Genomic DNA, 16,089 nt, shown 5'->3' with positions numbered 1-16,089 from the left:
ACAAAAGACAAGAAAGAGCCAATAGGGCACAATTTTTATTTTCTTATTTAATCCTTTGAGTAGGGTTTGTGTGTGTGTGTGTCTTTTAATGGAAGATGAAGAGTACATGACATTGTTTAAAATAATTTAGACATTCCAAGTTCCTGATTTTTCTTACTAACTCTTCACACAGTTTTTGTAATTGTAGACCTCAAATGGTTATCACTCCCCCAGTTTAATCAGAGAAAGGGGAAATATTCCCAACCTCAATTTCACCTACTATACACAGTTCTGCATTTTTCAAATTGCACACCATAAGTCCTGACTCCTTGGATGTAAATGAACTCTTTATATTTTCATAGCACTTCCCATGCTTCATACATGGCCCTTGAAAACCTTTTAAGTCGGGAGGGATAAGTGATGTTGTTCTTGGGCAACTAGCAAGGTCCCAAAAGTTGTCCACAGCACATGGTTAGCAGTGGGTCTTTGACTAAAGCCCATATCTGCTGTCTTAGAGTCCAGGAGTCCTCCACTGTTTCCCAGGAAAAAGTTACCATGAGGTGAAGTGCTTTCCTGTGAAATGTGTCCTCCACACCAAGTAGCCATTTTGCCCTCTGGAGCTGCTTCCAGTTGTAATATTGACACTTTAATTTGGTAGGTGTTTGTACAGAGGGGGGGCACCAACCGAATGGTTGGGCTTTGCAACTCATGTGAACACAGCGTCTCTTGTGTCTCAGGGACAGAATCAAGATCATCTTTAGAAAGTAAATGCAGCAAGAATGGCCAAGGAGGATACTGAAATAAATGCTAACATTGCGCACAGTGTGCCTCCAGACATGCCTGGCTGAGGAGAGATATCTCTGTGATTAAGAGAATTAAAATACTAGGCTATAAACTTTAAAAATACGCACATAGGGAAAAATAAAGAGCTACCAAAGATTTTCATGAACACTCATCTACACATTGAAATAAACATCAGAACCGGCACAGAATTGTTGAGCAATGAACACAGATAAGGAGGTTTTAGTTCTTTAAATCCCTTCAGTCTGAAGATTGTAAGCACTCTACCATTGTCAAGATCAGCATGGTATAATAATAGAAGCCACTGATGTGAATGCATTTGTAATTGAAATGTCCTAGTGGCCACATTAAAGAAGCAGGTGAAATCAATTTTCATAATATAGTTCGTTTAATCCAACATATCCGAATGTTGTCATTTCAATGCGTAACCAATATAAAAATACTAATGAGATATTTCACTCTTTTTTTTCTTTTACTATCTTCAAAATCTGGTATGTATTTTATACATATAGCACATTTCAGTTTGGTCCAGCTACTTTACTAGAGCTCAAAAACCACATGTAGCCCATGGCTACCTTCTTGGATGGTGCAGGTATAAATGAAATCACTTATTTTCCTTAAGTTAACAAAGAAGGGTATGTGGAGAGAGGGTGGGTGTGGATTTCCCACAGATCTCATGCGGAACTGGGAGGCCAAGCAGGTAACTGACACCCTTCTGCTATGTGAACCATATCCCTTGGGCCCTTTCCCCCTCCGGTGTGCTCTCTCTGTCCCAGCCCCCATGCTCCTCTCTCTTTCTCATTGTCTAGCTGTAGACACGATTGCAGTGTAAACATCATGGAGTGTGAAGGGGGAAGAAGTGGGCTGGATTTCCCGCCTATCCCTTGTAGACGGAAGACCTTAGGCAAGTGACTTAACCTCCTTGGTCCCACATTTCTTTTCTATGAAATAGGATTAATTCCTTCATCACTGAGTTCCGAGGATCAAATAAAATAACAAATGTAAACTTGTCAGTCTCAAACAGACACTGTAGTTGTCAAGGTTTTAATGATTTTCTTTTTTTTTTTAAGATTTTATTATTTATTTATTTGAAAGAAAGAGAGCGCACGAGAGAGAGCATGAACGGGGGTGGGGGGGGCAGAGGGAGAGAGAGAAGCAGACTCCCCACTGAGGAGGGAACCAGATGTGGTGCTCTATCCGAGGATTCTGGGATCATGATCTGAGCCGAAGACAGATGCTTAATTGACTGAGCCACCCAGGCACCCCAATGATTGTTTTCAAGATGTATAGATGTTTAGTAGAAAAGGTAACAAGGGAAAAAAGAAAAATTTTTTAAAAACATGTGCTAAATTCCAGGCCACACTGCTCTTTTTTCAGTACTTGGTGCTTAAAACCTCTCCATGCTGCCAGCATAACTTCAGCCCAAAGCACACTGAGCTTAAGTTATACAGATATACCAAAAACATAAGAATTAAAAAAAAAAGTTTCTGTTTTTGCCTGAGTTTACCCAATTACATGACCCAGATGATAAAGGGGAGACACCTCAATGAGCACCATGTGGGGTACACGCTGAATACAAAATGTCCAAGAAGGAAGGTTCATTTGGTCTGATGCATATGAGGGTGGCAAGAACTCCGTCATCTAGAAAACACAATTTTCTCAGCCCCTGAAATTTCCCCAACTATAAAATCATGCCCTTAGATCTCAGGGAGCTTTACCATACTTAAACCTCTGCAGATGCTAAAGCCAGCCCCAATATAGTAGCACCTGCCCACAGCCTCAGGTACTTTGAGAAGACTGTAATCACAAAAAAGAAAGACTCACCAATTCATTCTCCTCTCCTTGGTTGAGCAAAGCCCGGTGGTCCTTACTTTTCTCCTCCATCTAAACCAGACTTCTTAGTGGTTTCCCTCCAGGATAATTCTTTGGGGAAAGTCAAAACCAGTTGGGGCTTATGTGAACTCAGAACAGTCACTACTTGTCACTGCTGTTCTTAGGTGCTTTTAGAATCTCTTAGAACATATCTCACCTATTAGGTTAACAAAGAAAAGAGAGGAAATACTCTCCTCAGCCACAGGATTGGTCTATTAATCTATCTTCTTGTGTTTCTTTTTTTTTTTTTCTCCCTCCCTGGTGTTTATTTGTTGAGTTAGATGTGAACGCCTCTAGACTTAAGTTGTTGAACCAGAAAGACAAATAATTTCCTGTGCTGTCCATAAATGTCTCAGCTAATGAATAAGAATGGCCACTTTAATAAAAACCCAAGACAGCGGTACCTCGGTGAATCAGTCGGTTAAGCGACCAACTCTTGATTTTGGCTCAGGTCATGATCTCAGGGTCATGAGATTGAGCCATATGTGGGGCTCCACACTCAACACAGAGTCTGCTTGTCCCTCGCCCTCTGCTCCTCCCCACTCTCTCTCTCAAATAAATAAATAAAATCTTAAAAAAAAAAAAAACCCAACCCAAGACAAAAAGATTAACCAGTGAGAGAGGAATAAAAACCCTGTGGACTTTGGGAAAGTAATGGACATGTTGGGGTGACAGTGAGAATTTAAGGAAGGGGGGTTGGCTCATGACCGGGAATGTAGCAATTATTTTGGAATCAGAAAAACCTGAATTCTAATCCCTGCTCTACTAATGACCCTGGACAGATCACTTAAAATTTGAATTGTAGGTTTCTAATATGTAAAATATCAATAATAATTATAGAGTTGATATGAGGGTCTAAGATGATATTTGTAAAAAATCAACTATAGCACCTGTCATACTCAATAAAAGATAGATAATCATCACACCATCATCGTAAACCTAATTGAAAGGATTAGGGAGTTATTTAAAAAGAAAGTTTTTTTAAAAATACACTAGAATAACAATAATTTGATTATTTTCACTTTCTCTTTTTAGTTTGTAAAAAGTTTTCAGATAAGTATATAATGCAGGAGAAATGAGAAAGGCTGATTATTAGGGATATCATATAAATTTCCACTATTATATAATCACCAGTGAATTTGATATTTTTATCAAAAAAATACCCTGGGATCCATTCAAGTGCTGGTTTATTTGTTTCCAATAAAGGCTTTTATCTTTTTTTTCTTTTTATTGCGTCCAGCCCACTGAGCAAAATTCTTGCCACTTTCACCATGGAAGAAAACTTACTGGGAATTAAGACTACTGAGAATGATACTTGACTCTTTCTACTGAGAGGGAGAGTTATTGGTTGCCTTGAGGGGGAACTAGTGCTACTTTGACGTTTAGAAGAATCCAGTGTGCTCCCTGGTCCAGGAGGAAGTGGATGATGAAAGTAAACAGGCAGTTTTTCATGCCAGAGAGGAGGCTACTGAGGTGCCCACACTAAAGAATACTATGTCATCACAAATGTTGCATTTTAAGTATCTGCAATCAAAGATAGAGCTCAAATTTGGAGAAAGGAGTCTTGAGTTTTAGTAAAATCTAATTAAAGACTTGAGGAGTAGTGCTCATTCACTTCTTACCCGTCAACTATTCACTCATATTTCTGGCTAACAGAACATCTCTTTGTCTGGGCAGTCTGACTTCAGCTAAAGCACCAGGATGAATCATGACTGACCTAAGAGTGGGCATGTGACCCAGTTTTCAACAATAAGATTCAAAGGAAGGACAATTGGGGGCAGAGGTTTTCTGGAAAAGATTATCCTATTTTTTAAAATTATCCTATTGATGAAAGAGAGAGAATAACTTATTTTCTACCCATGCCAATGATGTGGAGTAAAGGACAAAAGAGCTTAGATCCTTATAATACCACTAAGCCATGGCACTAAGCCTGGGACTACTAACTCTAGACATCTATCTAATACATAATGAAATGTTCTTAATAAAACTGCTCCTGTTTGTGGTTTCTGCTACTTATAGACCATAGACACAAAATATAACACTCATCAAAACTTTGTTCAACACTTACTCAGCAATTACATGTTTAACAACAGATATTCCAGACACTTTGCTAGCCCCTTGGGATTCAGTGGCAAAAAGGAAAGTCATTACCCTGAGGGAATTTACAGTTGCATGGGAGAGTCAGGCAAGTAACAGCCTCTTAAATAGGAAGGATCTAGAACTCAGACTGAATGAGACAAGAACAGCTTCCTGAAGGAAATGACATCTATGCTGACATCTCAAAGATGAGCAGAAACTAACCAGGTGGAAGGAATGGAGGATAGTGGTGGGTTATGAGCACAACTCGGCCAGAGAACAGAACAGAATTTGTGAAAAGGTTCAAGAGCTATGAGAAAATATGGCCTGTATAGTGTATCAAGAGAAATCAAAGTAAGACTTGAGAATAGAGGGAAAGAAGGGAGGCACTGAGCAATGATGATGGAGATGTGAACAGAGGTGTGCCTGGCCACTAAGAGCTTGTACACCAGGCCAAACTGTTAGTCCATTCTTTGGCGGAGAGGGGTGTATTTTTTTTTTTTTTTTTTTTTTTTTTTTTTGCTTTGTATGTGGATAGAGGGCTTTCTCTACTCACCAAGCCCAAGACCTTGGCTTCTTTCTACTGATGACCAATATTCTTTCATTTAAATATGAACTCTTCTAATAATCACAACTGTTCACAATGCCTCACAGGTAATGAGCTTTCCAACCCCAGAGGTGTGCCTGCTGACATTTGGCCCATTCACCATACAGGTAATTAAGTTATTAGGTCAAAGTTTGTATGAGATAATCTTGAGGTTCTGTAAGTATGGAGCACTTGCTTCAGCCACCAGAGGATTTGCTCTGCAGAGAAAATAATAACGTCTGCTTTAATCCCTACCTCCTAGAGGATCTGCAACAGATATTAAAGGTCAAAGGATCTACTTTCAGATGTCGATAAGCAAGATAATGCCAGTCACACACCCATGGCTTAGTCAGCCCCCTTCCACAGGTGGAAGACTCACCAATTGTGTTTATGTATATAGCAGGGGGGTGGGGACGTAGGAGTGGGTGATGGGGAAAGGATGAAAGGGTCTCTTGTGGGAGAAACAGCCTCAACAGTGGTGGGAATGGCTTCCTCTAGACTGCTCAGTCATAGCACTCAGGAGATTGTAACTTAAGTTGGGACTCTCCAGATCTTTTCTATCTGAAGAGACCAGATTCTTGATCTCCTGTGACTGGAAGCAAAACACAGTGCATCCTGGTGAACCTCGAAGGTAAACTCCTTATTAATGAGAAGAAGTTGTCAGCACCACATGCCATAAGGTAGGTTCTCCAGAGGCAGGAGGGGAGGAAGGAGCAGAATGAGGAAATGTAAAAGAAAAGGAGTGAAATGCTCACCTCACACAGGGGCCTGAAGAACTGATCCCCCCGCAGAACCCTAGTCTTAGACCTTACAAGGCCTTACTATTTAGACTGAAGAGTATCTCATCTCTTCCCCCAGTCCCTGACTCAAGACACAATTTCCAAAAAACAGGAAAGAAACATGGAGATGAAAAGAGGTTTGCTCAGAGCTACACAGCAAAATAAAGGCAGATCCAGAACTCAGAGCCAGGTCTCTGGTCTGTGGTCCAGCTTATTTCCACTAGATAATACCTCCTCCTCTTCTGCCGTATTTTTTCTAGAACTCTTCTCTGATTCAGGAGAGGTGAACGACATGGGGGATTATAGGGATTAGGAAAGAAGCGATGTCTCCACCCCTAGTCCATGAGGCTTATGAAATGAAAAGGCAATAGGAATGGTGGAGTATGTTAGACTATGCTTCACCCTCCTACTTGGCAGGGACAAGATTCCCTATCCCCACTCCCCCATGACCTAAAGGGAAACTAGTCTGAATTTGGATGTCTTACCTAGATTTCAAAGCTCCCTTGCTGTTCTCTGTACTAACTACTGGAGCCTTACTAGAGCATCCCATTTCACAAACATTTTTGAATGTCTACACCGGCAAGACTGTTTAGTTAAGGTAAGCTGACTGCTAGAATAGCAACAAATGATAACATTTATCAATGGTTTAACATAGTGGAAGAGTGGGTCTAAGATTGAGGTGGTGGGAGGGCACTGGTAGAGCACTTAAGGGAAGACGAGGTCTCCTCCAAGCAGTGATCCTGAGTCCCAGGGTTCTTCCCTCTTGTGTCTTCATCATCTTCAGCGAGTAGGTTCCGAAGCTGCTGTGATTATACAAAAAGAGGATGCATAGAGGATAGTCAGTGAAGGTCTCTATGGACCAGTCCTGAAAGAGGTACTTTGTAATTGGCTAGAATTCAGCCAAACGGCTATACCGGACTAACTGCAAAGTTGACTAGGAAATGTGATTGTATGCTCTTCTGTGAGGGCTTCCTGAAGAATAGCAGCCCTGAGCTCCCCACTCTGGGGATGGGGAATGCAGGGTGATGCCATTCCCCCCTACCCCACCCCACCCATCAGCACCGACTGACTTCAGGGAGCAAAGCAGTGCCAACCAGTGGAGGCTGGAGCTGCTTACATCACACCCTGGCCCCCTGAGCCCTGCAAGTGTATCTGGACTTGGGCAAATCTGCCTGAGAATCAGAACAGCAGGCCCCTCCCACACATAAACCCCTTGGCCACACCAAATCTACTGATTAGAAAGAGCTGCAAAGCTTCAGCTCTGGAGGAAATAGGATCTAGCTTCTTTTTTATTTTTAATTTTTATTTTTTTGTTTTTAAAATTCTTGATTTATTTTTGTTTATTATTATTATTATTATTATTATTATCATCATCTAGCTTCTTTTAATGAGCAGACCAAAACACACCTAGGATCTAGCTTCCCTTTCTTTTGTTTGTTTGTTTTGTTTTGTTTTGTTTTGTTTTGATCTAGCTTCTTTTAATGAGCAGACCAAAACACACCAAGATCTAGTTTCCTTTCTTTTGTTTTTTTGTTTTGTTTTTGTTTTGGGTTTTTGTTTTGGTTTTTGGTTTGTTTGTTTGTTTGTTTCTCTTCTTAATATAGCCATTACTCTTCTTAATATAGCCATTACTCTCAGGAGCAGGAATACAGTAGGCTTTACTAACAATTACACACACAAATAAAAAACAGTGACCCAGATATAATGACAAGATGGAGGGATTTGCCTTAAAAAAAAGAACAGGAAGAATTCACAGTCAGGAGTTTAATCAATACAGACGCAAGTAAGATTTAACCAATACAGATACAGGTTATTTATTTATTTATTTATTTATTTTGAAGACTTTATTTATTTATTTGACAGAGAAAGACACAGTGAGAGAGGGAACATGAGCAGGGGGAGTGGGAGAGGGAAAAGCAGGCTTCCTGCTGAGCAAGGAGCCTGATGCAGGGTTTGATCCCAGGACCCTGAGATCATGACCTGAGCCGGAGGCAGATGCTTATAACGACTGAGGCACCCAGGTGCCCCCAGATACAAGTTATTTAAAACAATAATTATAAGGGTACTACCTGGGATTAAGAAAAGTATTGAAGACACTAGAGAATCCCTTACTCCAGAGATAAAAAGAACTAAAAACTAGTTAGGCCGAAATAAGAAATGCTCTAACCAAAATGCAAAACAGAATGGATGAAATGACAATGAGGATAGATGAATCAGAGGAACAAATCAGTGATATAGAAGATAAAATTATGGAAAATAATGAAGCTGAAAAAAAGTGGGAAAGAAAGCTATTGGATCACCACTGTAGACTTAGGGAAGGTGGAGAATCCTTAAAGCATAATAACATTCATATCATAGGTATCCCAGAAGAAGAAAAAGAAAAAGGATCAGAAGGTTTGTTTGAGCAAATTATACCTGAAAACTTCCCTAATCTGGGGATGGAAACAGACATCAAAATCCAAGAAGCACAGAGATCTCCCATTAAATTCAACAAAAGCTGACCATCACCAAGACATATCATAGTCAAATTCACAAAATACACAGACAAGGAAATAATCCGTAATGCAGCAAGGGAAAAAAGTCCTTAACCTACACGATGACAGATGAGGTTGCAGCAGATCTGTCCATAGAAACTTAGCAGGCCATAAGAAAGTGGCACAATATATTCAATGTGCTGAATGGGAAAAATATGCAGCCAAGAATACTTTATCCAGCAAGGTTGTCATTCAGAATAGGAGAAATAAAGAGTTTCCCAGACTAACAAAAACTGAAACAGTTTGTGACTACTAAACCAGCCCTGCAAGAAATATTAAAGGGGACTCTGTGAGTGGGGTAAAAAGACCAAAAGCAACCAAGACTAGAAAGGAATAGAGATCACCAGAAACACCAACTTTACAGGTAACACAATGGCACTAAATTCATATCTTTCAATAATCTCTCTGAATGTAAATGGACTAAATGCTCCAATCAAAACACATAGTGTATCAGAATGGATAAAAACAAGACCCATCTAGGGGCGCCTGGGTGGCTCAGTCGTTAAGCGTCTGCCTTCGGCTCAGGTCATGATCCCAGGGTCCTGGGATTGAGTCCCACATCGGGCTCCTTGCTCAGCAAAGAGCCTGCTTCTCCCTCTGCCTGCCTCTGTCTCTCTCTCTCTGATAAATAAATAAAATCTTAAAAAACAAACAAACAAACAAACAAACAAAAAAAACTAAGAGCTAGGTCTTTGAAAGAATTAATAAAATTGATAAACCCCTAGCCAGACTTATCAAAAAGAAAAGATAAAGGACCCAAATAAATAAAATCATGAACAAAAGAGAAGAGATCACAACCAACACCACAGAAATACAAACAATTAAAAAAGAATACTCTAAAAAATTATATGCCAACAAACTGGACAATCTGGGAGAAATGGACAAATTCCTAGAAACATACAAACTACCAAAACTGGAACAGGAAGAAAAAGAAAATTTGAACGAGCACAAAAATTGAATCAGTAATCAAAAATCTCCCAACAAACTGAAGTGCAGAGGCAGATGGCTTCCCAGGGGAATTCTACTAGACATTTAAAGAAGAGTTAATACTTATCCTCTCAAACTGCTCCAAAAAATAGACATAGAAAGAAAACTTCCAAACTCATTCTATGAGGCCAGCATTACCTGGATTTCAAAACCAGACAAAGACCCACTAAAAAGGAGAATTACAGGCCAATATCCCTGATGAACATGGATGTAAAAATTCTCAACAAGATACTAGCAAATCTGAGGCACCTGGAAGGCTCAGTCAGTTAAGCATCTGCTTTTGACTTAGGTCATGAACTCAGGGTCCTGGGATGGAGCCCCTGCTCAGTGAGGAGTCTGCTTGTCCCTCTCTCTCTGCCTCTCCCCCCTACTGGTGCACACTCTCTCTCTCTCTCTAAAATAAATAAATAAAATCTTAAAAAAAAAAAAGATACTAACAAATCCAATCCAACAGTACATTAAAAGAATTATTTGCCACAATCAAATGGGATTTATTCCTGAGCTGCGGGGGTGGTTCAGTATTCACAAATCAATTAACATGATACACCACATTAATAAAAGAAAGGACAAGAACGATACAATCCTGTCAATAGATGCAGAAAAAGCCTTTGACAAAATATAGCATCCATTCTTGATAAAAATTTGAGAAAGAAAAAAATAAATAAATATTATTTAATATATGGCTTTAAAATATGATAGGGGATGAATCAAGTCCTTCTTCTTTGTTTTCCCACTTTTAAAAATTGACTTAAAATAATTTTTGTCAGAATCTAAGACTTTGCCAATTACAGTGACTATGTAGATTGATTGAAGAAATTAAGATATTAAGTTTTTGTATTCATTAATATGATATATGTTCTCCTTTATTTACTTCTTTTTATATTTTTTATTACTTTTAATTTTCTTTATAAAATAAAATATATATTCTCCTTTATTTGATTCTTTTATATTTTTATTACTTTTAATTTTCTTTATAAAAAAACAACAATGTTGGTTAGAAAATAAACGTAGACACTAGAGTGGTCTTTCACTGGATTTTGTGTGTATAATTATGCCAGTAAAAAGAATTTAAAAAAATAAAATAAATATTTTTGTACATAAAGAAGTAAAGGATTAATATTTTTAATTATATTAATATATTTTTACAAAAGGAGAAAAATACATATGTTGTAATTAATAGTAATGTTGCAGTAACTAATAAATGAATTTTAATAAAATCAAAACACCTGCAAAAGTAAAATTCAGGCAATTATCAAATTGTTCTACTGATGTAACATTTTATTTTCTTGACTCACTCTAATTTTAAAACATGGATGGAACTGGAGGGTATTATGCTAAGTGAAATGAGTCAAGCAGAGAAAGACAATTATCATATGGTTTCACTAATTTGTGGAATATAAGGAATAGCTCAGAGGACCATAGGGTAAGGGAGGGAAAATTGAATGGGAAGAAACCAGAAAGGGAGACAAACCATGAGAGACTGTGGACTCTGGGGAAAAAATTGAGGGTTGCAGAGGGGAGAGGAGCTGAGGGGATGGGGTAACTGGGTGATGGGCATTAAGGCGGGCACATGATCTGATGAGAACTGGGTGTTATATACATCTAATGAGTAATTGAACACTACATCACAAACTAATGATGTACTATACATTGGCTAATTAAACTTAAATAAAACAATTAAAATTTGAAAAGAAAAACAAATTTCCATTTTAAAGATGGTTATTCAAAGTCAGTAATATATTTCAAGTATGAACTAAAATTTTCACTTAGTATACAAAAGTATTTCAACTCACCATGTGTACCTTGCTTTATTCTTTTTGAGGAAGAGCCTTGGAAGAAAAAAACAAACAAACAAAAAACTAGATAACCAAATTGGAGCCAGGGGATGGAAATCTGAACTGTCTAAGGAATTCGATTTTATATGGTTGGCAAAAAATCATCCCTTGGAGATGTGTAGTAACTCATAGACTTGTCCAGCTCTCCTCCATTCTATTCTGCTCACACATGTGAAAAGCTTCCATGTGCAGCGCACTATTCTAGGCCCTAAAATGAGAATCCAGAGATGAATGAGGCTCAAACCCTGCCCTTGATCTCAGCCTACTGGAGGCATGCTCAGGAATCTAAATCTTCTGTATTTTCTACTTTCCTCCAGCTGCTCCTGTGCCCCATATCACAAAAGGGCTTTGACAAACTCATCTTTCACAGATATGTAAACCATTCACTGCTCAGCTGGATCCTTTGAGGAATCTTCTTCCTGTAGAAACTGGATGATTCAGAATCTGTTGACAGAAGTTATACTGTTTGGAAGTGATTGATTGTTGGAATATCTGAACTTATAATAGAAAACAAGCCAGCCCAAGGACTTCTGATTAGAGCATGTGAAGCAAAAGGAAAAAACATTCCACCTCACCCACTTACAACTGACTCCTGATCCATGAGGGTAAGTCTCCCCCTCTTCTGCTAGTGGCTTTTCCCCGAGGTTCTCATTTCTACTCTTATTCTAGGCCTGATTGCCCATCCAACTACCCTCTGTAGGTAACTGAGCTAGCTCTTCCATGGCCCTCATGGGAGTCAAGTATCAGAACTTGGATCAAATCCTAGGCACTACTTGGTTTTTATTATAAAATTATCTTCTGATGCATTACAGATACTGTAATTTGGTATGGACCACTGAAGCAACTATTCTTTTTCATTTAATTGCTTATGTTGGGGTTGTAAAAACATCATCTCTTCAGTCATTAAATAAATATTAATTGATTTCACCTGTTATAGAGTGAATTACATTTTCTGAGTGGTTTATATGTCCAGGCTTGGTAGCCCGCACTGCTCATGGGTCCAACAACTTTGTTTGGGGGTCCATTCCCATAGCATTTTATACATTAGTCAGTAATGACTCTTATCACATTCATGGGAAAAGACCATTCTTCAAATCCAAGCACTTAGTTCAGGGAGTGGCAGATATGGTAGGTATCTCAGTGTCTGCTTGTGGGAATCCAACTTCAGAAAAGAACTAAGGGTTCCTGGTGTTTGTACCTTCTGGATCCAAGTAGACACCATCTACCCATTTCTTTTTGAGGGAGGGAAACCACCTGCTATATAAGCAGATTTCACCTTTCCATGCTCTCAACATGTCTGGATTAGAGTTCAGACTCCTAAGCTTATACTCTTAACTGACATATGCCACTGCCCAAAAGGGCATTAGAGATTGACTCTATCTATCCGTGTGCTGTGTGGCTCTTAGTAATGTGTCAGACATGGGGCCCTGGCTAAGAGCCAATGACTTGAGCTAGCATGACTGCTGTGCCAACAAAAGCCAGTTCTGCCCTCACACAGGCCCCAGGTACAGGCCCAGACTCCTGCTGGCCTGAGCCACTCACACTTCTCTGGGAACCCTGTGAACTTTCCCTCCTGTGCTGGGGTGAGGTATGGGCAGATACAAAGATTGGCCTTTCCCAACTACAAATCTTGGCATCCAGACCAAATCAATTTCCAGGATCCATTTAGGGAGGATCCAAACCTATGAACTTGTCCCCAGATCAAACCAGTTTCCAATTAGTCATGGATGGTGGTTAGATTCTTAAGACTATCAAGTTCACCAAATTCTCAAGGCTAGCTTTGTGTTGGGTAAGGAGGAAACTGGATCAGCTTTCAGGAAAGAGCATCCAGCCAGCTGTGCAGTCACTTCCTCTTATGCTTTGCTCTGTCCCTAAGCAGGCCAGGGACAGAGTGGCCTTAGGGCTCTGAGGAGCTTTCTCAGAGTGTTTTCTCCCTAAATGTTCCTGTATGCACTTTCAGGAAAGAGCATCCGGTCAGCTGTGCAGAATAGAGAGATAGAAAGAGAATCTTTCCTATCTTTAGAATCTAGGTTTCACTGGTCACATAAACCTGGAACAATAGTCCAAAACAGGATCATAGAAGGCCCACAACTCTGAAGGCCATCCTGAGTCATTGAGAAGTTTCACGGAAGCCCCCTGCAAGTCATGCTGCATGCAGGGCTCCCGCTTCTAGCATGCTCTCTCCTCCTGCAACCTGGATTGCCTGTATGTACCACAGGTTACCACTTTGGGATGATCTCTGCTACCATCTGAGGCTTCTGTGGGCCTTGCCTAACCCTGAGCTTGGTTGCCAGAGAACCCAGACTTCTATGACTGCATGGTCACTCTGTATCACCTGGCCATACTCCATCCTCTTCAGCTACTTTCTATCTCCTCTAGCCATTTGAAGACATGCTTAGACTGTCTATGTCACCTATGTGTCTCTGCATGATACCATCAGCCACTAGCCACATGCACCTTCCGCCTATGCTCCCACAATCACATCACTGCCAGGTGACCGAGGCCTCAGGTGGATTCCCTCTGCCCTCCTTTATTACACTCTCTGACAGAATGGGCCTCTCTTTCTCTGCCCTCCTCCTCTCTCCATCATACCTTTCTCTTCCTCAAGTCCTTGCAAAAGATCCTAAAGTTAGGATGAAACCAGAGAACAGATAGAAAAATACACACCCAGTTGTACTCAAACTTTTCCCTTATTCTCTATCACCCAATGTTTGATTTTTAAACAAGTTTGCTTGCCTCAATTTTCCCTCCCCTTGGATTGAGTATATTCCTGGGAGAGCCTTTGTAGCTGCGCACAAATTCATCTTTAGGGTCCCCTACATATTGAGAGAGTCTTTGCAGCATGTACCCAACTCTAACTCCACAGCACACCTCCACACCCCACCATGTAAATGGACAGCCAAACTAAGTTCAAAGCTGAAATCACTATACTTTGCACTTTTTGTTGTTTTTATTCATAGTTCTATTGTTCCAGTTAAGCTTCTTTGTACTGAATAGAAAACAGATGTTCACAGACAAAAGAGGAAAAATAAATCAACAAAATATCCCAGTGATTATATTTTTTATTCAGTCATGCCACAGCTGCTTGCTGAGCTCCAACCATTGTCCTGTGCTAGGTGCAGAGTGGTAGGTGGGATGAATCAGGTTTGGTCCCTACCCTCAGAGAATGTGCTCTCTAGTTAAAGTGAGGTTGAGTGAGAGTTGGAATAAGTCCAAACGCTCCAGGACGTAATACATGGTAAAAAGAGCTGTCTGCCACACAAAAGTTGCATATGTGGAGTGTGAGCAGTGTGTTGACAAACGAGATCTCCCTTCTTGCTTGGCAGACCAGGTGGCATTCTAATTGAGTCTTGAGAAATGGGTGGGATTTGGGTGTGTGGAGATGAGAATAATAATTATTGATGCCCCCAAAGAGAAAGCAGCATGAGCCAAGGTATTGAGTTAAGAAAGTAAGTTCCTGTATGCCTAGAATGAGTGAGTTATTAAGTGCTGGCAAGAATGAGTGAGCTACTGACTGCATAAGGAAGTGACTTTAGCACAAAGCCAAGACAGAATCCATATGACCCTAAACTGCTGTACAAAGAAGGCTGAGCAAAGTTCAAGCAGATACAGGTTTCTGCTTCTGGAGACTGAAGTCAGAAGCCAGAGCTGTATCTGCTCACATGAAATAGACTCAAAGGGCTCTGGTTATATGATTCTACTCCTTAGCTATGGGAGTTGACCTTTTCTGTGATCAATGATCAAATTCAAGAGAACTTCTATGAGAACTAAAAACTCTTTCTGGAAGCAATTACATTGTGATGGCAATCCATTGGATAGTTGCCTTGCCTTGCTTGCCTTCTTGTTTTTCAGTGCTACAAACATTTCATCTAGGAGAAACAACATGGGAGAGTGACAGAGCAGGGAACTCATTGGTAGAATGAGTTCTGAAATGCTCCAGTATGCTCTTGGACAAATTACTGAGACTTTTGGAGGGTCTTGTACCTCATCAAAAGAAGGAGGATAGTAATCCTTGCCCTGCTTTCCTCCTAGGATTGTTATGAGGCTTAAACAAGAGAATGAGTATGAAAGTATTTTGTAGACTGTAGTGCCCTGTTAGGGAGGGAAGCAGGGAATAACAGTGTCTATACTGTTAGGAAATTCCTGGAACTTTTTAAAGATGTTTCTTTGCTTCTACATTACTAGAGTAGACCACACCATTTTATTAGCCAGAGTGAAAGACTCCACTGCAGTAAAGGAGAAAGATTGATTTTAGAACGCCAGAGTTATAGATTATACTTCCCTCTTTTGTAAAGAATAATTTATTACAGCATAAACTAAATACAAGGCTCTGAATAAATAATCACTTCCCCAGTCACCACATCTGCAAGTGTGTACATGCACACTCCTATGAGCTCATAAGGACACAGATGGCACAGACATATTTCCATTCTCAGATCATTACTTGTTTAGTGAGAAGAGCCCAGAGCCAGGGTTCCTTCCTGTGGGTCAGAGCTGTGTACCTTGGAGTGAACATCTGGTGAACCTCTTAAATGATTTGGATCAGATGAATGTCCTTTTCTGCTCCAAGTCCTGGTCAGATATGCGTATTGGGTGCAGGTAGCTCTGTCCTCGAGTTTGGGGCACTCTCCCATGTTCTT

General features: G+C 40.0%; 1 protein-coding gene across 1 annotated transcript in view; it reads right to left on the bottom strand.

The window, feature by feature from the left end:
- The window catches only part of ATP13A5 (ATPase 13A5), a 111,525-nt gene extending 108,861 nt beyond the window's left edge, over nucleotides 1–2,664 (bottom strand). The window contains exon 1 of the mRNA XM_036077502.2: nucleotides 2,605–2,664. Coding sequence (XP_035933395.2) covers nucleotides 2,605–2,664 — 60 coding nt within the window. The remainder of the gene's footprint in view (nucleotides 1–2,604) is intronic.
- Nucleotides 2,665–16,089: the final 13,425 nt, after the last annotated feature.

The sequence above is a fragment of the Halichoerus grypus genome, chromosome 1 (genome assembly GCF_964656455.1).
Source record: "Halichoerus grypus chromosome 1, mHalGry1.hap1.1, whole genome shotgun sequence".
Lineage (NCBI taxonomy): Eukaryota > Metazoa > Chordata > Mammalia > Carnivora > Phocidae > Halichoerus > Halichoerus grypus.
Note: the sequence above shows the minus strand (reverse complement) of the source record. Positions and strands in the feature narration are given on the sequence as shown.